Raw genomic sequence first — 26,660 nt, forward strand, 5'->3', positions numbered from 1 at the left:
TGTAGCCCAAGGTCACTCATCAGAATGTAGGACCAGGGAAATAAATCCAGTTCACCAGATAAGAGCCTGCCACTCAGGTGGAGGAATTGGGAATCAAACCCTGTTCTCCAGATTAGAATCCATCTGCTCTTAACCACTGCACCCTGCTGGCGCTGAAAGGGAGGGTTTATGGCACTGCTTTAGATCATCTTCTTGGCATGCAGAAGGTCCCAGGTTCAATTGTTAGCATCCCGTGTTAAAAGAATCAAGTTGTAGGTGATGTGGAAGACTTGAGATCCCAGGGAGCTGCTCAGAGTAGGCAGCATTGGCCTTGATAGACCCAAGGTCTGATTCAATATAGGGCAGCTTCATGGGTATACCCAACATGCATTAGTCAAACTTGTTAATGGTAGTCTGTCTTTTAGTGTTTTAAGCCTATCCTACCTTGAACAAGTTGAGGAAAATACTCAGCATTTCACACTGAAAATCTTGATCATCTTTCATTGACTGTGCAAACCATTATGTCTTGGATAACTTTCAAAAATCACATTTTCTCTTTTGAGTGTGCATGCTAATCTTAAACATTTACAAAAACAAAACAGTTAAGTACTAATGTATTTTATATCGTAATCTTCCTTTCCTGTTTCAAAAGTCCTGACCTCCTACCCTGGCAGGAAACCCAAGTCTGGTTAGCTGATTTTGATTACATAAAAATGGAAGTCCTAATAATAAGGAGTTATCTTATCTTAGGCCTCTGTTTCTTTTTAACAGCGTTCATACGGTCAGACAAAAGCTTTTGAACACACTTTGTTAATGTAAAACAGTTTTCATTTGCTGCAAATTCTTTGTTTTGATTTTTTTAAAAACAAAAGCCATGTTATCTTGTATGGTATGTTTGCTTATGTGATAAATATCCTGAAATGTTCCTAGATGGCTTTGGTTTTTATTTCTTGCTCTTATTCATTTTTCACGGAGGACATATCAGAATTCTAGGGACGCTAACTTATTGTAGCGGAATAGTATTCCTCAGCTATATTCCAATAATGACTTTATCTGCCTCCAAATCAGATTTATAAACAGCAGCGCGCTTTAGAGAAAATGTTTGCTTAACATTTTTGTGATTTTCTTCACCAGGAAAGAATGGGTGAATGATTCATTCTGTGCTATGAGGCTTAGCCAGCTCAGCCTTCCTCGTGGTAATCATTAACAAGTGCAGTCAAGCTGGAACAAGTGCAAAGAGCGTGATCAGAGGAACAGCGTCTGTCTTGTGAAGGGAGGTTCAAGGAAATTGACTTGTTTTGAAAGGGAAACTGGATGGGCATGCATGTAGGCCACAAATTGAGATTCGACAGCAGAGTTTCTCATGTTAAGACTAATTGGACTAAAAATGGATGGCTGTAAAACATTGATGTATTTATCTCAGTCATGAGGTAAATATATGAGTACTTTAATTCATATATTTACCTAAGTTATGAGAAGGTTTCTAGTGGTTAGATTTCAATTTATATATTACATTTTTATGGTTCCCTTCCTCCACAGAGAGCCAGGTGGCATACATTGGGTGGGAGTCAACCAGCTTTTCATCCAGTGAAAATGTGGAGATTCCTGTTAACTACTGTCCTCATAAAGGACGTAGATTAGGGGGGGGGTGTTCCCGGGTTCAAACCCCCCATTACATGTCCGAAGCTCTGCCCCCCATTTGTGGGGGTTTTTTTGTATTTTTAATGTTTTTTCAGTTTTTGGCCTGTAGGGGGTGTAGCTTTTAGGCTAGCTGCACCAACATTTTAGGGATTTTTGGGGAGACTGTCCTAATGATACTATCCAGGTTTAATGAGGTTTGGTTCAGGGGGTCTAAAGTTATGGACTCCCAAAGGGGGTGCCCCATCCCCCATTGTTTCAAATGGGAGCTAATAGAAGATGGGGGCTACACCTTTGAGGGTCCATAACTTTGGACCCCCTGAATCAAACTTCACCAAACCTGGGTGGTATCATCAGGAGAGTCTCCTGCAGATACACTGAAACTATAAATGTTAGTTGGATCCAATCTGTTGCTCTCCTCATATCTACTTTATTCTCAAGACAGCTTGAAGCTGACTGATCCAAGGTTATCCAGTGAGTTTCATAACTAAATAAGGTCATGATTTCCATCTGGCACTTATCTGTTATATCACACTGGCAAAGAATGAACAAAAAATGTAAAATAGTCTCCCTAGGACTGATTGTTATAGCCCTGGGTATTTTGGGGCCCCTTGATAGGGCTTTCATCTTAGGTTTAGGAAGTTCTTGGGGATCTGGGGGCAATGCCAGTGAAGGGCAGAGTTTGGTAACAAGAGGGAGCTCTACAGAGATTGGTGCCAGAGAGTTCACTGTCCAAAGCTGTCATTTTCTCCAAAGGAACTGTGGTTTGGAGGTTGTAGTCCCGGGAGAACTCAGTTTTTCATCTCTGCTTTTTGATCATTTATTGGTTTGGAGGCTTAGGATACAACTAGATATGATGCTGTCTCTGGGTTCGCTGCAGAGATGTGACTCTCACTTTCTAGTGCTAGGAAAAGCACTAGGAAATAGTGCTGAGCAGATGTATGTCAGCAAATTCACCATCTCTGGTCAGAGAAAAATGGCATGGGGAAGGCAGGAGCTAATCCTCCCCTCTTTCTGCATTGATCCCAACCAAAATTGGACCTCATGGGACTCTTAAATAATCCTGGAGTGGGTTCTGGGGGTACTCTGCAACTACAGTTCATCTCCAGACTACTGAGATCAGTTGCCCTGGAGAAAAAGGATTTCTCTGAGACCCATATCCTTCCAAGGCTCCATTTTGGAGTTTCTTAACCTGTATCTGGCTATTCTGCCACCTAACCAACGACTATGGCCAGGGTGGACCTGGCACCCCAACAGCTAAACAGAGGCATGTCTCTGAGGTGAACCCAGGGATAGCATTTCATCGAGCTGTACCCTTATTAAGCTTATTCAGTACCATTTTACTGAATCGCTTCCCTCAGCAATCAAACTGAGCCCCTTCCCATCTGCTTCAGATGTCATGTACCATCCTTAGTTCACTGGATATTATATTCCTTTTGCTATTAGACCCTGCCATAAAACAAACCCTCAGACTTTTCTTCTAGATCATCAGTATGAACTAAATGCTGTGTGTGTGTGTGTGTGTGTGTGTGTGTGTGTGTGTGTGTGTGTGTGAGAGAGAGAGAGAGAGAGAGAGAGAGAGAGAGAGAGAGAGAACAAATGTTACCCCTTTGAGACTTATAATTGAACAGGCCTTGATCTGATTGATGTCAAAGTAAAACTAAATGCATTCCTAACTGCTGATTTATGCTTCTATTCTCCACCCCCAATACTGTGCTTTCCTTCTTTGGAAGGGGTACAAGAATGAGACAAGAAGATGAATGGGATGTTTTTCATCTATAAGTGGACCGATAGTCAAAAATAACACTGTTAGACTGCCTGAAGGGCAGGACTATCAAAGAACAGCCAGAATATAAACATATATTGTGCAATATGTTTGCAGTTAATTAATTCCATAAATAATAAGTAATATTATAAATACCTTTTTAAAAGAACCTAGTGTCCTCCAAGTGCCTTTTGTACAGCTTGGTCATGACACTAAAGGTTGTGTGCAGGTTTACTTACTATTTAGCATTGAGAAGAATACTTTTCTGTATGCTTTACCTTGTATTTCCGCAAGTGAAATGGCAAGAGGTTTCCTTTTTAATAAAACAGGAAAGTGAAAATTTGGAGAGATGATTTGGAATATCCTGAAGGGCCAGGCCTGCTATTGATTTTGTGTTTATTTTTCATCTAGACCTTTTTGGTAACCTCAAGCAGTGATGCAAATAAATACCAAGTAATTCGGCTGACTGGGCAAAGCATAAAAGGGTTTGCCGGATCCTGACAAAGATTTTTTTTTAAATTGTAGGGATAGTGGAATCTGTAAAATCTAGCCGAAGGATGTTTTAATTACACTCCATGTCTACCTGCCTACAAGTCAAGGAAAAGCGGGACCATTTTAACACAGACTTCCCAGTTTTGAGATAACAAGCACTAAGAATCTGGATGGGCATGATCAGTAGCCAGAATCATGTGACCGGCCTATATACTCTGGCTTCTTCTTTTTTTTCTTGCATCATCATGTTCAGTTTGACCAGAACATGTGATTTTTGTATACCACTCCAAACCCTCAAAATATGGACTGTGCTCAAGCAGTTCAAACTGCCAATTTCTGACTGCTTGTAAGGCACAAGCCAGACAACCAACTTATTTTCCATGAGCAGGTGGATGCCAGAAGAAAAGAAGACCGTGTCTGCAAACAGAGAGGGTCCTTCCCTTAAGCTGGCATTGGGGTATCTGAAAGACTGCCTCCTCTCATGTGTTTCAATCCTGAAATTAAGATTGCAGGGAGAAGCCCTCCTGACTGTCCCACCAATTAAAAGTCATTTGTTTGGTGGGTACACAAGAAAGAGCCTTTTCTACAGTAGCTCCATAATTATGGAGCAGCCTACCCAGGAAGGAGCATCTTTGTCCCCTCATAGTTGATCTTTAGGTGGCAGTTGAAGCAATTTTTATTTAGGACTACATTTTATTTAGCTTTTTTAAAAATTGGCAGTTGTATTTAGAGTTTTTAAACTGTTGATTTCTATTGGTTTCATGATAGTTGTGTTTATTGTTTTGTTTATAATGTTTTGTTTGAGTCTCACAAAGGGGAAAAGTGACTAACAAATGTTAAGGAAGGAACCTGCTCTTAGAGTGCAGACCTGTGGCTACATTAGAACGGGTTGATCAGTGTGTACCATTTGTGGTGGTGTTATTGCATCAATAGAAATGTACAATTTTGTTTGGGAAGGTTCTGTTGATCATTTTGGGATTAATCAGGAGTATGCAATCCCTTGAGATTTTTTTTTCTTTTGCGTGAAAGGATTATGTCAGCTGAAATTAGTGCCATCTGCAGCTCCCCCGATATTGTAGAGTTTACAAGGCGGAGAAAAATCGCTCCTTAATCATACACGTCTTCCCACACAGTGTCCTGGCTCCATAGACACTCCATTTAGGTTGCTAATTACAGCCCTGCTATATCAAATTCAGAACCCAATAACAGGGTACGAGGGTAGAAATGAGCCTGCCCCCTGCTAAAGCAGCATATACCTCACTGACGAGGAATGTGCCTTTTCAAAGCATTTCAAACAGTGGGCTGCCTAAAGTTTTGGACAGCAATGGAATGCATTTTGCAGAATGCAACACAGATGAATACTTCAACGCATGCTAACATGGCTGTATGTTATCTTCCTTAAAATGCAGTCCTAAGCACCTTTATTCAATTGGGCTCAGATTTATGCTGCTGTCCTAAGAACTTTCTAAGGGTAAACTCTCAGTTTCACTTCTAAATAAACCTGCTTAGGGTTGTTCCCTTAGTCTGGCAAAGAAACACGTTCCTGCACTCTGCTGTGCCTGAGTCTTTAGGGCTGATTCTGTTCATAAGTTCACGGTGTGCTTACTTCTATTTTAGGGGTGGGGTTGTTGCATGATAATTCTGCACATTCTGGTTCAGAGGCAGTACTGCAATATCCAGCCCATATCTAACAATGCAGAGATGTAATTTTGTTGTCAGGAGGATTAACCTGCAAAGGAGAGATTTGCACTGAAACTGACATGCTTAAGGCAATCTGTACAAAAACCCTTAATGGGTTTCACTATCAGAATCAGCTCCTGGCATCTACTTTCTCTCTCACTCATTCCTGCTTCTCTGCCATGCCATTCTGCCATGCCATGCCTGTGTGAGGGGCTTGTTGTGTACCTGGGGTGTGTGTGTGTGTGAAAATCAAAACTGGGTGGGCAAGGAGCAGAAGCGTAACTAGGCCAGAGTGCGCCCGGTTCACACACTGGCTTTTTCGGTCCCCCGCAGCACCCAACCCCACTTACTTTTAGGAAAGAAGCAGGCCGAAGAAGCCTGCCTGCGTTGCCTGGGTCTGGTGGGAACTACATTTCCCAGGAGCCCCTGGGAAATGTAGTTCCCACCGGGCCCAGGCAACGCAGGCAGGTCTTCTTCTCTGGGATGTTCCATTCCTAAAAGTAAGTGGGGGGTGCACCGTGGGAGGGGGGTGCCGCGGAAGGGGGCGGGGTGCCGCGGGGGGATCTTTTCCACCCCCACGTGACCAGAACCAGTGCGCCCGGTGCGTTGCGCACACCCCACCCCCTGGTGGCTTCACCGCTGACAAGGCGAGACACTGAGCGAGTTGGAGTTCATGAGCTAAGTGAGAAGAGCTGTCTAACATGCCATCTCCCTCCACAGTTGTGCAGCTCACAGAGCCACTGGTCAGCTGGAGCAGCAGTCTGCCACCCACCCTTCTTTGCCTCCTGGAGGAGCTCCCCCCCCCCCATATGCAAGATCTGACTCTTTGGGTTATAATTGATGTGTTTATTTTCAAGGCATTCATAGGCAGAAGTCTTGATCATTTTGTTTCTTGTAAAGGTCAGAGTATGGTGAAAAGGATGATGGTTTTAGTGCTGTTATAGGTACTGTCCAGTAGACAACAGACACCCATGAACCCCATTACACAGAGCAGTCAAGAGATAACTTGTTCAATCAAAACCTCATACCCGCTGGGTCGAAAGTGGGAGGAATCCATGGGTTCAGAGTTGGAAAAAAATGGAGTAATTTCCTCACCCGAATTCTTCTGCCTTCTCTTGAGGTGACATTGCTTCTCAGATTGGGATCTAGAGCAGCGGTTCTCAACCTGTGGGTTGTGACCCCTTTGGGGGTCGAACAACCCTTTCACAGGGGTCACCTAAAGCCATCAGAAATCGGTCTTTTTATATTTTATATTCCAATTTTATGGTTGGGGGTCACCACAGCATGAGGAATTGTATTAAAGGGTCGCAGCATTAGGAAGGTTGAGAACCACTGATCTAGAGCATCTCCTCCTTGATTGGCTTCCAGTCTGCTTTAAGTAAGGGCTGGCATGCCACACAGGCAACCAAAGTTGCTCTGTTGACCATTGTCTCCCATGATATGGCTGTACCATCCTAGCTGTTGCTTTGCCCCCAAAGTGTGTTCCATCTCCTGCCAACATTGCAACCTTGTGTTTGGATTGGTGTCTCTGTGACCTGGTGATAAATCATCTGATCCCCTAGACAGTCCTGAAAACTCCTGTTCTTTAAGGATACATTTGTGATCACTGCAGAGTTTGTGCACTTAGTACTAAAAGCAGGAATAAAACTAAACAGCATAAAGTTATATCAGTGTACAGTAATGGTGTGTGATTGTAATATATGTGTGAAGAAAATTGCAGCTGAATAATGCGCTGCCATTATGTTGAAGAGGTTCGAAAACATAAAATCGCAATTTATTTTAAATTTAATAACCTGGCTGTGCTATGTTTTACAGGCACTGGCAGATTTCTTGGCAACAAAACAGAGGCGTATAACCATTTGTTGTTTGAGGGGTAAATGATGTGGTTGGATGAGAATGTGTACTGGATATTAATTTGAACTTTAAAATCTAGAGCTTGCTTTTCGTATTATCTGAATTGTGCTGCTTTCAAAAGCCAGCTTCTGCAGTGACATCTGGTGGTAGTTGGGAAATTCTGAACGTACTGCAATAAATACGGAGTCTTGTGGCAATTTAGACATGGGTTTACTCTAACACTTGTCAGGGCCACAAGAGTCTTAGTTATTTTTGCAATGATGCTCTAATGCAGTTGTCCCTCTGTCACCTTTTGCCATACAAAGTTGCAGAAAAGTTGTTTTAACGGGTCAGAATAAATGATCAGAGTTTAGCTTTGTCTAAGAACTATACCATGCTTTTGTATATAGACCATGATCTGAAATTGTCAACTAACTTCTTGAAAGGGATCAGAATTATTTTTTTAAAAAACTAGCCTGGAAAATCCACAACAACCAGTTTTTTGCATCGCTTTCTCTACCTCCCCTTATCTGTGAACCTACCTTTCACTTTTGTCCCTACCTCTTCTCCATCAATCTATCCCACTCTTGCTGTTGCCTCCACCTACCCTCCAGTCTTTAGCACTTTACTCAGCCCACCCTCGTTTGTCTCCTCATTTACCCCTCACCCTTGGCATTTTACTCAACCCCCCCCTACCTTTCCCCCCACCCGCCAGAGCATCTCACTTTTCTCTTCCATTAATGTTGGTCTTTCAGCATCTCTCTCTTCACCACTGGGTCAGACTTGGTGGTTCCAGGGCCACTGCCTCTGGGTCAGCCTCTTTCCCACCTCCTTGCCTGGAAGCCTGATTCCCCTTGAAGATCACTATTCTACCACTGAAGCCAGGCAGCCCTCCACAATTGTGGGGTCCTCGCCAACGTTCCTCCCCCATTCCCTTCTATCAGGCAGGCAGGCTTGCTGGCTTGGAGGAGGATGGCACTGAGGATTCTCATGTCCTCCATCCAAATCTTACCTAGCTTGGGGGGTGGGAGGCTGTGAGACTCCCGTACTCCCCCAATTTTCTCTCTGGGCTTGCCTCAGCTCATGCTGTACCACCACTGGGCCTAGCATGGCTTCCAGGTCCGTCTGATGCCACTAATGACTGCCGTTGTTTGCAGAGGGTGAATTTAAACATCCAGTGTATTTTTTTAAGATGTCAAGATTTTTCTGCAAACCTCAGGAGCCCTCCAAGTTTGCAGAAACATCTGTTTTGGGTTAGTGTGGCCATGATCCATGGATTTATACGTCGGCAGATGATGACCACAGTTGAGAAATAGTATATAGAGTTATGATGAGACTGTAATAGGAATAAACCAAATGTAAAATTAGCCATTGTTTGTGTTCACTGAACATCATGGAAACCAACCACAAACGAATGTCAGCAATATTCATTTATATATTGCCTGCTGACTTATGTAGACTCCAAGCATTATTATGGGATATGTTGGACATTCAACCATCAGTGTGGTGTTTTACAAATTTCTCCCATCAGTATGATTATTTTGCACTTTAAGACTGTGGAAGTTTGTGTCATTCAACATCACTTGGACACTAGATGTAGCTGCCTGGACAATAATTCTGCTGGCACAAGAACTTTACTCATGGCTCCTTGTTCAAATGTCTCCAGTCATGTTCCTGGGGAAAGTATCAGGAGATATTTCAGGCTGTCATTGGAAGGACGAACTACAAAAGTTGTGCTTCGTTGGTGGTGGAAGCGGTTGTACTGTGGAAACCCTACTCTGGTTTTAGTTCTGTTTGTGCAGTACATGATATTTATGCATAAGTACCCACTCTGGTAACTAATTTCAGTGTATACGTAAACATGCTTGCATAGTATTTTTCCTCAGTCTTAAATCGAAGTACTTACATTCCTCTTTTAGTGCCTGGGAGGTGAATGGGATGAAAATGTGGTCAGGGTGGAAACCTTTCATGGAATTTATGGTATGCGCAAGACAAATACATGATCTGAGATGATGCAATCTAGTATGCTTTAACACAATATAAATATTGTGAATTGAGCAGGGTGTTTATGTTTATAGATCGAGAATAATTAGATATCCTTTATGATAGCATTAGTAGTAAAATAGTTCTTAAATCATTTTAAATTCTAATTTAGAGATATTGAATAATATTTTTAAATGATTTTTAAATGATATGTAGTATATGTACATCTTTTGAAGCAGCTGCACCTTCCTCTGCCCCGGATGTCCTGGTCCATGCAGGCAAGAAACCAAAATAGGAATGAAAAGGCAGAATGGATTGTACCAGTTCAAATCAGCGGTTAGGAGGGTATTCAGAGTTTTGAATGCTCCTTGGAAAAAAACGAAGAAAGCCCCACCCTAGTAGACAGTAAACCTGAGCGTTTTATCTAGCTCTTCCTCTGATGTGCTGACTGACTGAACAAATTTCACAGTAGAGGAGCATTCAGACTTATGATTTCCCACCTGCAGACAGTACTGATGCACTCCATTCTCCTATCTCATCACTAATTCTGCCACATGTGCTGACCAAGCCAATATACCTAATTCCTTAGCTGGAGGCTCTCTACCCTGGCCATAAGTATGGACGATTTTGATTATGTATCCTCATAACAACTCTAATTTTGCTTGTGGTCTGTGATTATTAAGTGCCTGTTATTGATTTTTGAGCAGTGTATAAATGGAGGGTGATTCATTTTCAGTGGACTTTGATTTCAACTCATCTGTGCTTTAAAGCTTTAGTGATGTAGATCTAATTCTTGAAATTTCTGTTTGTCTCTTTTCTAGGTACGATAGAAACTGTTGATTTGCTTGATCGGGAAACTACTTCCCACTACTGGCTCACTGTGTATGCCACGGACTGTGGTGTGGTGCCTCTTTCTTCCTTCATTGAAATCTACATAGAAATAGGAGATGTCAATGACAATGCTCCACAGACAACTCGGCCTGTTTATTACCCAGAAGTCATGGAAAATTCACCCAAGGATGTGTCAGTCATTCATATCGAGGCAGCTGATGCAGACTCTAGCTCTAATGACAAGCTGACCTACAGGATTACTAGTGGAAACCCACAGGGATTCTTCTTCATGAATCCAAAAACTGGTGAGTAAATACTAAGTACTTCTATGACTTTTTCACTGATGAATTGGTTCTCCAAATTTTTAAACAGAAATGAAAAGACAACCTAGGGATGAGGAAGATATGATTCTGTAGTGTACTTTGTGGTAATAGTTTGAAGGATGGATCTATACATTGAGCATGGGACGCCTGTCTTCAAACTGTAATACTTCAGGATGTAGCTATAAAGTCATATTTAAATTCTCTTCACATAAAAATGCCTCATGGCCTATTGGGAAAGGTCTGACTGGAAACTTGTTCCCTAACATTCTAATGTTGCTCAAGCAGGATTTTTTTTAAGGTACGGAATGCACCTTCCATCTGATATTATCCTGAGGTATCTTAACCCCCCCCCCCCCCCACCCCAGGAGCAGAGAGTAGTGCACAAAATTCTCAATGTGATATATTTTGCCCACACAGTAACTCTGTGAAATAAGTTAATCTGAGTCACTGGCCAAGGTAAACCAATGAGCTTTTGTGACTGAGTTGAGATTTGGGCCTGGTTCTTCCAGGTCCTAGTCCAGGGGTAGGGAACCTGCGGCTCTCCAGATGTTCAGGAACTACAATTCCCATCAGCCTCTGTCAGCATGGCCAATTGGCCATGCTGGTAGGGGCTGATGGGAATTGTAGTTCCTGAACATCTGGAGAGCCGCAGGTTCCCTACCCCTGTCCTAGTCCATCACTTTACGCATTATTCATCACCCACATTTTCTGTAACAGCAACCATGTGTGGTAAATCAGGTTGGGACTGAGTGAGTCACTGGCCAAGGGTTTCCAAGTGAGTTTCATGGCTGAGTGGGGATTTGAACCTGGATTCTCCACATCCTAGTCCCATACTTTAAACATTACATCACACTGACTTCAGATCTAGGATTGTGTTATTTAAGTCATCGATTGATCCTCTTCATGGAGAACATCTAACTTATTTCTCCTTTCCCAAATCAGGGTGGGTGCCCAGTTGTCTTTCTTTGTCTTTTTTTGACTGGGAAATCCGTTTCATGCCCCATGTGGCTTGGAGGATGGTATGGTGGAAATGGACCATTTCAGATCCAGCTGTTAGCAGATTATAGGGGGAAATTCCATCTTCACTGTGTAAACCTAGGCCATCACGTCATTTGTTTTTGTTTGTTTTGGGAGAGTTTGTAAAATATAAAGTTGAACTCTATCCGTTCCATTTCAGGAAAAACTCAGATATTTCAGAATGTTCAGGTAATACAGTTGGTTTCTGTTCCAATTTGTTCTGCAAGCCTTGAATTGCTATTTCATCAAGAACGGCTGTAATAACTGTCGTGTGAAATCTGTATTCTTATGAAGGTTACATAAGGCCAGGGGGTGTGCATCATGCTGATCTTTCCAATCAACAACTTGCAGACTTCACTGGTCTATATCTATTTCAGCAGCATTTATTGCATCATTAATACAGGCCTACATTTTTATATCCTGGACTTAATCTTGTCAATGGAAATAAAGACCCCAGGGGCAGGGAGAACCCAAGCTAAGATTAAATGTGCAGCTTTGGTGGTCATCCAATCTTGGTAGTTGCTATCTGCTTGTCTATTCCATCATTTTGATCCTTGAATCCATCTGTCTAAAAGGGACGATGAGCAATTGTTCATTAGCTTTTCAGACAGTTTCCTTCACCTCTTTGCCCTCCTTCTTTCAAGCAATGGATTAAGGCTAAATATGCTATGAATTTTCTGTCTTAGGTCTTGCAGTGCATACAATCTGTTCATATGTTTGCTGGTGGGATTTCTGTGCCCCCCCCCCCCCACCAGTTCCTCCATGCCTCCTTTGTCCCATATTCACCAAACACCCATGTCTGTTCCAAACAAACCTCCCAGTCAACTTTAAGGTGCAACTGGAGCCCTGTTTTACTTCACTGCTACATGCTAATGAGGTTATTCACCAGTAATTTACATATCGTTTGACCTTTTTCATTTCAAACTAAAGGGTACATGTGAAATCCTGTATATTTTTATTTCTTGTTTGAAAGACTGAACTGTATTGCAGGAGGAACCTCTGTTTGGATCTCTCCCCCCCCCCACGCAATTTGGATACACTGGGGCTGGCTGTCAGTTTTCATAAAAAATTATGCATCTTCTTTTTGTCAGGGGGCCAGAGGGAATCCCTTTATTGCAAAGAAATTTTACCATTCTGTCTCCTTACACTTTGAAGAAGGGAAGCATTCAACTGTACTTTGCTGCTAGAATAATAGCACCATGTGAAATTGGACAACAATGTCTGTGATTTAAGCCTCCCAAATAGTAATGGCTCAACCATGTGAGCCACTTGAATTCAAGTGGAGAGAAGGAGAGTCTTGTTAATTACCTGGGGATGACAACCATTAAATTACAACTCTCAAACAAAAAAGGGTTGATTGACTCCCTGCAGAGCTGCCTCTGAATCTGCTTTAAATGTAAATAGGTTAACCTTGCTTCATTTAAAGGTTATAGGCTTCAAGCTGCATTAGAAGACTGAGACCTAGATCTAAGGGTTCTAGGAAAAAAGACCTTTGAAATGAAGCTTATGCCACCTTACCTGACTTGTGAAAGATAGTGTTTTGGATGACTCTGGTCAGGCCAAATTCAAAAATAGACATGCACTTAAAAAACCCTAAGTTATCTGTACCCTGTTTTACATAAAGATGTTAGTGGATTGTGTATTCCTCCACCACTGAAAAAAACATTCCGGACCTTCTTTGTTGTAGAATGCTCCGTCTGGGCCCTAGTGCCTGCCTAGCCCTGGTCCCTTCATGCGTTTGAAAATTTGAAAGTAAAAATACACTTTGGCATAAATGCTTTTGTATCAAAATCCCATGTTCAGTAATATACAAAATAATGGTTTTGAGAAAGGCAATGTGTAAAATTGAGTGATAATTCTCATATTTGTGCGGGACTATATTTAAATGTGGCAGCATACAATTTTCTCAACCGCTGCACCTCAACTGATTGAACCAGCATCTTTATGCAAAACAAAGTTTAGATGACTTCCCTATATCAGATCATCTAAGTCCTGGCCGGAGATCCATCTCAACAACATTTTAGGTTTGTCATGAATCTAGTACACAAGTGATACTATTGGAGAATTTTTGCTTTTATTCTAACTTTTTTATTAATGCATAAGTGCATTGCATTTCTCCATTGAGCAAGAGGACATCTGGGTAGTTTGGATCTCCATTCAGGAAGGCAGGTGCTGGTATAAAAAATTTTCTTCCTCGGCTCCCTCCCTCCCTCCTTCTGGAAGTCAGGCTCTTCTCTCGCTCCTCCCAGTTTGTTCTGCCAGCCTCAGGGAGAGAGGTTCAGTGGCTGTTACTCAGCCACTGAAGTTTGTTTTTTCTATTCCTTTTTTCAACTCAGAGCACTGGGCCAGGGACTGGCAGTTGAGATAGCAATTTGCCTCAAACGGCACAGCTTCTCCTGCCCCTCCAGTCCTGAAGTGAGAAGAGACTCATGCTGAGGCTTTACTTCAATCGGCTACAAGGCTTTTTTTTCCTCCCCTTCTCCGTGAAAGCAATTCGAGACATGCTTAAACGGAGGGAGGCTCTCCTGTCTTCGGAGGACAGATACGGGCGTTCCTGCGTAATGCTCCCCAGCCTGGGAGCAAGCAGCGCAGGAGGCTGATAGAAGGAAGCAGCCTGGCTAGCCCGGTAAATGCAAACGTGGCGGCCTCCAAGTAACGGAGCTACTCAAAGGAGGGGAGCTGCAAACGCCAGCAGCCATGAAGCGACTGGCCTCGCTCCAGCCCACCGTGACTCTGGGTGTCCCCAGTCTGGGCTTTCTGTAATAATGCTTGCAAAATGAGGGAGACAAGGGGAGGCTCCATTGGAACTGCAGGAGGGCTGTAAGCTCTCGTGAGAGAGTTGAAATCTGAGCTTTTGAATTCTTAAAGGGGCATTGCAGGCAAGAAAGAGCTGGCAAGTGAGAGAGGAAACGCTAGAACTTCATAGATCCTCAAACCACCTGCCCAGCTAGTCCCCCCCTGCTAGTTCCATAGTAACCTTTCCAAGCAAGGGCTTAAAGATAATAAGAGAGCTGGCAACCCCTATGGCAACTAAGGCAGCCTGCTGGGAAAGGCTAAAATTAATTCTGAACCCCTCTGGCAACTCCTCAGATCCAGAGCCACCCAGTAGGGGAGGGGATGTCCCATCAGATCAGGAGGATCTGGAGGAAATGAAGGTTACTGCACAATCTTCCCGCCTGTTTCTAGATGGATGACTACTGGCTATTTGCTATCTAAATCGGTTGGCCAAGGGCTTCACCTGGGGGGAAGCACAAAGTGGAGAGGTTCTCTGCCGCAATCCACTTCCCCATGTGCCACAAGGGAGATGGGGAATTTTTTCCCTTCCAACCTCCCGGATTCCTAAGCAGGTTGTTTTCCTTCCCAGAATATTTTGAGACTCAAGTCATTAATCAATGGGAAAAGCCAGCTGCTAACAACAGAAGGTGCCCCATTTTTTTGCTTAAAATTCATGATTTACTCATGCATACTAATAATATTTTACAAGTCCCGACTATAGATGGCCCAGTAGCTGGGTGTTGCAGAGCTCAGTGTCTTGTAATCCAAGGATGGTAGAGGACAAACAAAGAGACACAAGATAGAAGGGCAGAGCACTTGCTGTAAAGGGACTCACGGGTTGCTGCCATGGCTATCAGAGCCTCTGCCACTGCTCTCATTGTTTCCAGGAGCATCACTGTCTGGGCAAGGAAGGTGTTGGAGATTCTGCCTCCTAATGGAGACCACCAAAGCCATAGAGGGAAAGCACAGGGATGCTGAAGGCTGCCAGTTTCGGCCAGGCTGGGATGCCACCCTCTTAGACTCTGCTGTCACCTTCTCAGCATCGCTCAATGGCTCCTCTTCCGCTGGTACCATGCTAGACTGGGTTATGGCTGAGAGCGTGGCAGACGGATCTGGAGATTCTAAAGCCATGGTCTCAGAATGCTCTTCCAGGGAGAAAAGTTGTTTGGGGAAGACCCTCAAAGAATTTCTAGTGGACCCTCAAGGGAGAAACCTAAGCACCTGCCAAAGTCCTCTCGAACTTCGACATTAAACCATCCTCTAACTTCTTAATTTTCACATTCCCCAACAGGGAGCCAATCATGTCTAAGAGAGACAGTTTTCTAATGCTCTACGGAAACCAAGAAGGGATCTACCACCAGAACAAGAAAAGTTAGATTCCTATACAAGAAGAATCTAGCTTCCTCATCGCTAAGCAACCAGGACAATCACAATCCAAGGCATGACGCCAAGCCTCCCACGCAGTGGGAGGAAGACTTCAAAAATTTGCCAGGAGTGGCGATCCTTCACATTACACAGACGATCTTGGTCCCTGGAGATAGTAACTTCGGGATACGTAATCGGAGTTTTCTCTTCTCTCCTCCAAGTCGCTTCTACGATGTCCCCACTATCCAAAAAATTCCAGAAAAGAGGTACAGAAAGCTGGAAAGCCATCTCTACATCTAATAGAAATAGAAGCTGTGGAGCATAAAAGCCATTGGAACACAGAGGGAGTAGGGAGTCTTACTCCATACTTTCACGGGTACCTCCAAGAAAAAACGTGGGAGTGGCTGCTGCAACCTTAGATTTAAAGTACGGGGCCAACTAATTGGTCAAACTAAAACACTTCAGAATGGAAACCTCATGCCTCCATTGCTTCAATTCTGCAACCCAACGAGTTCCTCACTTCAATCGATCTAGGCCGAAGCCTCATCTTCATGTACCACATATTCGAGGGTTGGCCAGAAAATTCCTCCCATTTGGATTTAAGGAAAGATCATCATTTTCAATTCAGGGCTCTCACATTCGGGTTTCTGACCACTGCGCCAAGAGTGTTCACCAAACTGCTCATCAACTTAGTGGTATTGCTCAGGGAGAAACATCAGACTGCACTCCTGACCTGGACGAGCATCTTGATTCGACCAAACTCTCAGGATCAAGCACCCTCAGACGTTCAGGGAGACATTGCTATGCTTAGAGAAACACGGTTTCTTAGTCAACAGGGAGAAGAGTTCTTTAAACCCGGGTCCAACGATTGGAACATCTGGGTTTCATCCTAGACACCTAGTCGTGTAAGATCCTGGTCCCTCTGCAGAAACAACGGACCCTTGAGGGACCAAGATACAGCAGGTTCTCACCAGGAAACAAATGCCTTGTCCTCACTCTGGCCAGCCTTGATGGGCCTGTTGGTAGCCTACTCCGAAGCCATTCAGTGGGGACGGTCTAGATCCAGACTGTATTACAGAGATTCCTTCTACCTTTCTGTTACAGGGAAATTATTTCCAACAAAATTCATCAGCAGGGTTGTAGTACCGAGGCCGGGTCAAGATCAGCTCATAGTGGTGGACCTCAGACCAGTCCAATCTAAACATCGGGAAGACCTTCTGGATACCTCCACCAAACAGATGTTCCTGGATGCCAGCCTTCAAGGTTGGGGAGTCACACCTAGAGGGCATCCCTACTCAGGGGACTTGTCAGCAGAAGAGACCTATCTCCACATCAATGTGTTGGAGCTATGGCAATTCGCTTAGCCCTCCTCAAACGGTTTCCAACATTTGCTGGTAGGAGCCCATGTTCTAGTTCGACAGACAATACTGTCAGCCAAGTCGTGACTTTGAACAGACAGGGAGGTTCCAGGTCATCAGCTTCCTAGCAGAGGGGAAGCTGCCTTGTTTTTTTCAATGGGTAGAGACTCACATATCCTCCATCAGAGCCGAAAGCACATTCCGGCAATCTGAACATTCCAAGCTGACTGGCTGGAGCAGACAAAGCATTCACCCAGGAGAATGGCATCTGGAAGGAGGAGATCTTTCAATGGATCTCTCAGAGACTGGGAACTCCGCATCGTGGGACCCTTTGCCTCCAATCTGAAACAATCAACTTCCCAGATTCATGTCATAAGTTTCATCGATTCTGAAAGCGGAGGGACACAGATGCTCTTATCCTCCAAATGGCCTCTCGGAATTCTTTTTTTTTACGCCTTTCCTCCCTCTCCCATGATCCCTAGAGCTCCTCAAGTGGAAGATCAAGCAGGAACGAAGCGGAAGTCATTCTTGTGGGTCTCCCCTGGTGGCCCAGGTTTACATGGTTCACCAACATCTTACAGATGTCAGTACTCAAACCCATCCGCCTACCACCTCATCAGGACCTTGCTCAGCCAGGGTCCTATATTTCATCCAGATCCAAAGCTTTGAACTTGGACCAAGCTGAGTATCAGGAACGGCAACAGCTAGTTTTCCAGAGGCTACTCTACAGCAGTATTAAAACACCATGCTAGCCTCCTAGGAAACCTCCACTAAAAGAATATATATAACACTAATGGAAAGCCTCTGCCAGATGGTGCTGATGGAAGAAGGTCCCACCCACGGAGCCCAAGATTGGTGACATTCTGGCTTTACTTAGGACATTTGTTTAGAGACTGGCCTTTAGAACAAATACACCCGCAGACAGGTGGCAGACTAACCTCAGTGATCCCTTTGTATTGAATAGAAGGTTTTTCCCCCCAGTTCCTCATCCACACATTGTCAGGGTTCCTTAGGGGAGCCTCCCTAAGGGTAGGGGCCAATCAACCATCATTTTCCCACGTGGGAGGTTACACACTGTTTTACACGACTCACACTTCAGCTCCCCTTGAGCCCATTATGGACATTCTCCCCAAATACCCCTGTAGAATGAAGTGTTGTCTTCTTAATTGCACATTACTTGCCAGAAGAGTTTCTGAGTTGGCAGCCTTTTCTCGAATAAGCCACCACTATGTAAGGTTTTTTCTACAAGGATACAGTAGTGTCATGGACGGACCTGGGCCTCGTCTCCTGTTAATCTCCACCTTCCATAGATGCTCGTGGAAATTTTTTTCTGCCAACTTTTTTGCAGACCCAAAACACCCCAAGGAGGTGTATTGGCATAAACTTGATGTCAGAAGGGTCCCGAAGGCTTTTCTGATTAGGGACCCAGGAGTTTAGGACGCATCAGAATCCCTATTCATTTCCATTGCCAATCATAATAGAGGTCAAAAAATTGTCCCCCCCATTAGAAGCAAGTGCCTGAGAGAGAATGCATAGCTGAGGCATATCAGGTACAAAACTGACAGTCCCAATTGGGATTACTGCTCATTCTGTCCGTCAGAACGCATCCACTCCAATGCAGCATTTAACAAAAATGTGCCCGTGTCTGAAATATGTAGAGCGGCAACGCGGTCCTCTTCCACGCTTGTCCGGCCATTACAGACTGAATAGCCTCTAGTGCGGCTCGATGCAGACCACGGCCGAGGGGTGTTACAACGACATCATAGGGAGAGGAGATTTCTCGACTCCCAATTCCCTTTAATTTGTCAGTGACACTGTTGGGGAGGTCACCCAGATGTCCTCTCTCTTTGCTCAATGGAGAAATAACATTATTCTTACCTGTGAAGGAGACTTCTCCATTGAGCAATTGAGGACATCTGGCACCCGAATAGTCATACATCCCTCCACTAGTTCATATAGTCAGCTTTCTAGAAAGCTACATTTTCCCAAGGGCACTAATCCCCGGTTTTTTTTCTGGAGGACCGCTAAAATGATCTGCTTCTGTTCTCGCTTTTTTTAGGTTTTTCCCTTCCTGGACTAGCTCTTGTACCTTCCCCTGGTTATGGGAGGCTGTTGTTGTTCCAGGAATCCTTTTTATCTGCAAGTTCTGGTTCTGGACCTCTTTTACCTAGGTATGCACTGCTTGTTGAGAAATCCAGAACTGGGAGAGTGAGAGAAGAGCCTCGGACTTCAGAAAGAGGGGAGGAGTCTGGGGAAAATTTTTTATTTAACCCCTGCCTCCCTCCTGAGTGGGAGATCCAACCACCTAGATGTCCCTAATTGCTCAATGGAGAAGTCTCCCTTCACAGGTAAGACCTCACTTCAATGCATTTTTCTCTATCATTACAGTTTCTTATTGTGACAGCTCAAGGCTATAGTAAAACGGGATTAAACAAACAAGCAAAACAGTACACCACAGTATCCCCCCCCCCTCAGGATCGCCTTCCTCTCCAAACTTTGTAAAGAGTCCCAAAATGCTGTAGCCTTCTCCTCATAAGGGAAGGTGCTCTAACTCTCAATCATCCCTTGTTGCCCTTCTCTTGCACTTTTTTTTTTTATCTTTTTCTTTTAATATCTCGGGAGAGGCGTGTCATTCTTCTCAGTAATTGGGGTGATTTAGTTCTCAAACTGGACAAAAGCAGTTGTAAACAGCAACAACCTGGCTTTGTAGCACAAGCAGCTACTGCACAGGTTCAAAGCTACTTCACCAGGGATCATTGACGTGATCTGAGTAGGAGCTTGGCCAGCAGGTAACTGAAGAAGCTTGAACAAGGTATGCTTTCTTGGCAAGCATGTTTGCACCTAAAAATTTGTGAAAGCTTAATGGTGCTGCATCCGTGATGTCATTTAGCATGGTAGTTGATACCGTCATTTGTATGCTTTTAGTGGTTAGGTCATTTGTGTGTACAATTTCTGCTCTCTTCTCTAGGATAGTTAAGATTAGATTTGTCTTTTTGACTTAAAAATGCATCTGCTAAACTGGTGTTTGTAATTTCTTGTGTTTGCAGACCTTGAAATGAGAGTGGCTAGACTTCATTTGTATGGTGTAAAAAACAACAAAAGAAGCAAAGTTCTTGCAGGGAAACAATTTGGATACATTTCTGTTAAGGATTTATGAACCTCACAGGCACAAAATAGAATCTTTATAGCTATTAATGTTTTTCATCTGTGTGGTATCAAAAATTTAGATTAAATTAAATTTAGTTTCCTGTTTGTTTATGATCCATGCTGATCTGTCTCTTTTTGAAGATAAGAAATCATTCCCTGTTTTGTTTATTATTTTAGCAATATTATCAAATTTAAGTTCAACACTTTACTGGCCTGGTAGTCAGAAGTACTGAAGGTACTTTAGATAGAAGAATTGAGTTATATTGAAAAGGACAGTGGAATCTCTCTGTGAGTTTAGGAATGTCTATCAAGGTGTTATAAAGTTGTAGAGAGAGCCAAGGGCAAATATGATATCTTGGATTTGCTATCATATTACAACTTTTCTGACCTTTTGACCACCTCCTGCAGACAATTTGGCGATTGAACAAAATGAAATAGGAAATGGCAGCAGCACACAGTTTCCAAGGATTTCCGATAACACTGGGAAACTGTTTATCTGAGGAAGTAGAGAACCTGTGATTTCACAATAGCCTGTCTTACAGGAAGTCTCCCTTGTTTAATTATTTCCTTTATAGTAATGTTTTTAAGTTGCATGCCAAGTATCACGGAAAACCTGAACTTTCGATGTACTAGCGATATTTATTTTTTGCACTGTGTACTACAGAAGCAGGTACCTCATTTGTATAATACTTAATAAATGTTATATAATTAGATTGTATGCTCTCAGTTATTAGGTGTGAGTCTACCAACAACAAATTTAATGAACACCTTATCAAAAACCTTTGACAGCATCAATATTGCAGTCCTAATCAGAGTTACTCTGCTTCAAACCCATTCAAATCAAAGAGTGCAATTCTTTTTAGGATTGCATTGCAAATGTCTGAGGGATCTTAAGGTATTTTAGATCTGAGAGGCTGCTATTATTTTAAATGCTAATGAGAGGCAAGCATTTATTTTGTTTATGTTCATGTAGGTATGAAATTATGAAAAGCATTTCATACCAGAAAATGTATTCAAGGCATCTAGGGTTACACTGGAGAGCCAGTGTGGTATATTGTTATAGTATTGGACTATAGCAAGGGTCAAATTCCTGCTTGCACCATGGAAATTTGATGGGTGCCTGGTGACCTTGATCTAACCCTTGATCATGGCAAATGTTTGAATGGGAAGCCTCCAAGCAACAACAGAGGTCGGCAATGGCAAACCACCTCTGAACATCTCTTACCTTGAAAATCCTGCCAGATTGCTATAAGTCAGCTATGACTTGACCAAAGGGGGGGGGGCGGGGGGGAAGGGTTACACTGATGTATGTTTTCACAAGGGTGAGGGGAAAGTATTGCTTTTGTTACTTCTTTCAAAAACCACAAGAAAAGACCTTTAAAAAAGGGTTATGCTGTAGTTATTAATGAACCAGTGCAAGGTGGTGGTCTAGATTGTAATATGTGCTTCTCTGACTTTGTAAGTTTTCTTGCTGGAAGGTTTTTTGCATTTTTTTGTTTTTACCCAAGTATTATTTGAAGTCAGGTTCAACCAAGCACTTTCCCAGACTAGCAGAGTGATCATTTTCACAGTATGATGGATTGATACTTTCCTTAAGTATTTGAAATTAGAATTTAGATTGCAGAAGCTTCAGGGGCAAAATGTGCTTGCCTATTGTCAAAGGAGGTACTCTGACATTTTGTCCAGAATATAAGAATAAGTTAATACATATTAGGCTCATGTATATTTATAAATACACAGATATACCGGTAGTTGGAAATTGTTTGCTTGTACAACCACAGGTATGAGAGTACTCAACAACAGACTGTTGGCCCTGGGTGCACACTCCATTGTGCTCTGACTAATTGACAGACAGGTAGAAGCCTTTATTGGCATTATAAATTACAGTATTAAAAAAAGAACATTTATCCATTAACTGAACCCATTAAGTACTTTAAAAAATACACTGAGTATCCGCATACAAACCCCTCTATATGTATAACACGATGAGAGATAAATTAACCATGACTATTTTGTAAAAAAATAATTACACTTGGCCAGATAATGTTTCAGAAAGATCGCAACATTTTCACAGATAAGGTCAGAAGAACCATTGAGCAGAAAATTCATAATAGATGACATATTGATATTTAACCTCTCTAATAAGGGATGGATATACATGGAGCGAGGAGAATCATGGATAGGACACTCTAAAAGTACATGTTGGACAGTCTCAACAACAGCCATTTTACACTGGCATAGCCTGTTCTCTTAGGGGCCATTATTGTATCTGCCAAATGTCATGGCGTTAGACAGAGCATTAAAATTTATGTAGAACTCAGAGCCAGATTCAGGGACTATCAAGCCTTTCACTCAGCATGGCCACTGGCTGGTAGGCCGATGGGAATTCAGAAGTTCCTGAACATCCGAGAGCCGCAGGTTCCCAAATTCCTGAGCTTCAGTGAGTATGTCTACCATTCAAATCTGACTAATTAAAGCCCATGGTCTTATTGGTAGGTATAGATGGAGGTGTGATCTCTGTGCTGTGTCATTTTCAGCTGAATGCAATTAGATTCAGAATTGTATATGCATTGCAAATTCATGTTCCAGTTGAAACAGTTCCATGTAGACAGACCACAGCCACACTCAGATATAGTTTAGGTCAACAATTCCCAATCTCTGTCAATAAAATATGTGTCTGAGGCTACCTCTGCATGTGGATTTTCTTAGTAGGCTTGGCTGAGGAAGCTTAAGTGGCATGTTGACGTGTAGGGGGTAAAAGAAGGAAAAGATGTCTTTGTATTAGCTTTTACTCCTGCAAACCCTTTAAGCCATGGGAGAAGGGGCTACAAGTTTTCTTCTATTTCTACAGTGTAGATGAGTGTATTCAATTGTGAGGGCAGATGCCTGCCACTCACATGGAGAAGGCAAAATCTTATTATTTTCCTGATGTATTTCAAGTAATTAGACTACAGCCTGCAGTCTTTTGTGCATTTACCTGGTGAGTAAGCCCAGTTAATTGCAGTGGGAACTCCTTCTAAGTAAACGTGATTGTGATCAGACTTCACCTCTAGAAGTAAATTGTTTGTATAGTGTGAAGAGGAAAGTAAAGCTACCTTTTGACATATTTTAATCTCCTTTGGAGCACTCTTTTTAATTTTTTGTCAACAGACAGGAAGTCCTGTATGGTATCATTTTTCAAAATCACTGCCCTCCTAAACCATTTGAGACCATTTCTTTTGAACAAACAGTACAAAAGCTACTAAAGCCACTGAAAGGAAACCATCTCAAAAAGCATTCTCACTATGTTCTGTGGAGGCATTTTGTTCAAATATTAGCTTCTCCAGGAAAAAAAAATAAAAACCCTCCTAGTCCATTGAAGCTGATATCAAACAATGAAGCCATCAACACAGGTAAAAATAGCTGTCAAAAGTACATTCTGATCTTTATGATTGGGCTTTCCTGCTTCCTAGTCCATGTTTACTTTAAACAAAATGGAATGGGGTAATAGAATCATGTGTGGAAAAGGTCACATAAAAGTAAGCCTGCACAATAAAGTTCATGCTGAATGGTGTAGTTTTACCAATTATACATAGCTTTGGAACCAGCACTCAAGTGAAGTGATTTGGGGTATTTTATTTATTTATTACATTTATACCCTGCCCTACATCGAAGTCTCAGGGCGGCTTACAAGCCCCTACAAAACATTACAAACAACCATTAAAACATCCTTTAAAACAGTCAATAAAAACATCACTAAAAATTTCCACCTCCCACCCTTCAGCTGGCATCAATATAGGGGACTCTAGAGGTCACACATAGAAGGCCTGAGTAAAGAGGAAGATTTTAACCAGGTGCCAAAATCCATAAAAGTGTTAGTGCCTGGCAAATTTCTGCAGGAAGGCTGTTCCACAGCATGAGGCCTGAAGAAAAGCCCTCCTGCGTGCCCCCTCCTGCTGCGTCATGGCAGCAGAAGGGATCATCAGGATGGCCTCCCCACTTGACTTCAATTCACAGGCCAGCTCATATGGGCGTAGGCACTCGTTTAGGTAGGTGGGACCCAAGACATTTAGGGCTTTAAATATGATTGTCAATACCTTGAATTGGGCCCCGTAGCAAATAGAGAGCCAGTGCAGTTATTTCAAGGCCTATGTTATAGGCAGCCAACCAGGTTGTCCCACCAGCAGCCTAGCTGCTGCACCAGCTCCAACTTTCAGACCATTGTCAAGGGAAGCCCCATGTAAAGCGCATTGCAGTAATCAAGATGAAAGGTTACCAGAGCATGCAGTACTGTAGTCCTTCTGTCCAGATAAGGGCAAAGCTGGTGAACCAACCAGAACTTCTGATAGGCATTCCTGCCACCACTGCCACCTGTAATTTCAGGGACAGGGCGAAATCCAAGAGCACCCCTCAGATCTTGCACCCAGTTTTTCAGGGGCAATACCGCTCCATCCAGGTGTCTTCTGATCTCCTTTAGTTGGGGGTAGCTAGCTATCATTTGCATACTGATGGCACCCAACTCCAAACCCCCTGATGACCTCCCCCAGCTGCTTCATACAGTTATTAGAAAGCCGAGGGGATAGCACCAAGCGGACCAAGCCCTAAGGAACCCCACAATGGGAGCAGGAACCCCCACTGCTTCTTTCTGGAGCCTGCCCCGAAGGGAGGACAAGAAACACTGAAAAACAGTGCCCCCCAAACTCAATCCATGAAGCTGCTCCAGAAAGATACCATGGTCAGTGGTATTGAAAGTGGCTGAGAGGTCCAGAAGAATTAACAGGGAGGAATTCTCCCTCTCCCAGTAGGGGTCATCCATCTGGTTGACCAAGCTTTTTCTGTGCTGAAGCCCCACCTGAAACCAGACTGAAATGGATCTAGATAGTCAGCTTCCTCCAGGTGTGTCCACAGTTGAGTAGTCACCACTGTCTCCAGGACCTTCTCTAAAAACAGGACATTGGCAACTGGATTGTAATTGTCCAGAACTGTAGGATCCAGGGAGTGACTCTTCAGAAGGGGGTGAACCACTGCCTCCTTAAGAGCCAGTGGCACGAACCCCCTCCCTATGAGGTGTTGACAACATCCTGGATCCACTCAGCCAGTCCCCCTTGGCTTGATCTAATCAGCCAAGGTGGGCATGGGCCCATGAGGCAAGTGGCAGGCCGCATTGAGATAATAACTGTCGTGTGACTATTGAGATAGCCCCATGGTTGCCATGGTGGCCAAGATGTCCTGAGCTGGTCTATCAGAGACAACCTCAGTGTGGTAGTTGAAGTCTTCCAGAGCAACAGTCCTGGGGAAATCCATTACCACTTCTGAAACTGTCTCTGCCAGCTCAGGCAGGGAGACTTCTGGGCAGTGGCGTAAAAGGTACACCAGCAACAATCCGAACTTATCTCTCTGGCTAAACACCAAACACAAACTCTCAACTCTGTGGTGGCAGTCTCCCTAAGAGTTGGATTTATATCCCCCCCTTTCTCTCCTGTAAGAAGACCTGAAGGGACTTGATAATCTCCTCCCACAACAAACACCCAGTGAGGTAAGTGGGGCTGAGAGAGCTCAGAAAAACTGTGACTAGCCCAAGGTCACCCAGCTGGCGTGTGTTGGAGTGTACAGGCTAATCTGAATTCCCCAGATAAGACTCCACAGCTCAAGTGGCAGAGCGGGGAGACAGCTGCACTGATACAGAAGTGCTGCAGTGTGCCAAAGTCAGTTGCTCTCCCCAAATAATGTTTGCACCTGAACTGAAACCAGGGGTGATAAGAGGGCAAGAAGTAAAAAGAACTTTAAGTCCTGATCGGCATTTCTAAAGAACTTCTGACCACTGTGGCTATGTCTGGAGAAAATACCTGCAACGTGATAGCATTGGCTTGTTTTTAATGACTTGTTTGGTTTTTTCCCTTAGATTTTTTATTTTATGGTATTATTTTTATTTGTGCTGTTCAAGAAGGACTTTAAAGGGATAGATAAATTCCCTAAATAAATAAATGGTAATTTCTGGCTGCAGTAGCTTTCTCCGTTAATGATTGTATTGATCACAGTCATGCACAGAATTAGGGGTAAATTTTGGCCATTTTGGTTTTTATTGCCAAAATGTACAGAGTTGCAAATGAGAAAACAGGTATTGAAATCAAATGTATAAAACGTGACTTCTCTCACTGCAGAAATATTACCCAAAAAGTCATCATGAAGTAACAAATTCCAGCTTTCTCAGGAGGGACTCTTTGGCACTCCAGATGCTATGGACTACAATTCCCATCAGCCCCTGCCAGCATGGCCAATTGGCCATGTTGGAAGGGGCTGATGGGAATTGTAGTCCATAACATCTGGAGTGCCAAAGGTTCGCCACCACGGCCTTAGACTAACAGGCTTGAATCAGAGTCTATAAAGCGCTGGTATGTCTGTCAGACAGTTCAGCCCTGAGGGCAGGATTCTGGCTTACTTGAAGAACACATAACGAGGCATTTATAGCTGTCTCCAACTTGCACTAAATTGGAT

General features: G+C 43.2%; 1 protein-coding gene across 7 annotated transcripts in view; it reads left to right on the plus strand.

Annotated features, from left to right (window-relative positions):
• FAT1 (FAT atypical cadherin 1) overlaps positions 1-26,660 on the plus strand; it is a 161,738-nt gene that overhangs the window by 53,023 nt on the left and 82,055 nt on the right. For all 7 annotated transcript variants that reach the window (XR_007245670.1, XM_048510079.1, XM_048510083.1 and 4 more), the window contains exon 3: positions 10,192-10,506. Coding sequence is in view for 6 of the 7 variants with exons in the window: in XM_048510079.1 (XP_048366036.1) it covers positions 10,192-10,506 (315 nt within the window). In the remaining variant the exon portion in view is untranslated. The remainder of the gene's footprint in view (positions 1-10,191; positions 10,507-26,660) is intronic.

Source organism: Sphaerodactylus townsendi, linkage group LG10 (assembly GCF_021028975.2).
Source record: "Sphaerodactylus townsendi isolate TG3544 linkage group LG10, MPM_Stown_v2.3, whole genome shotgun sequence".
Taxonomy (NCBI): domain Eukaryota; kingdom Metazoa; phylum Chordata; class Lepidosauria; order Squamata; family Sphaerodactylidae; genus Sphaerodactylus; species Sphaerodactylus townsendi.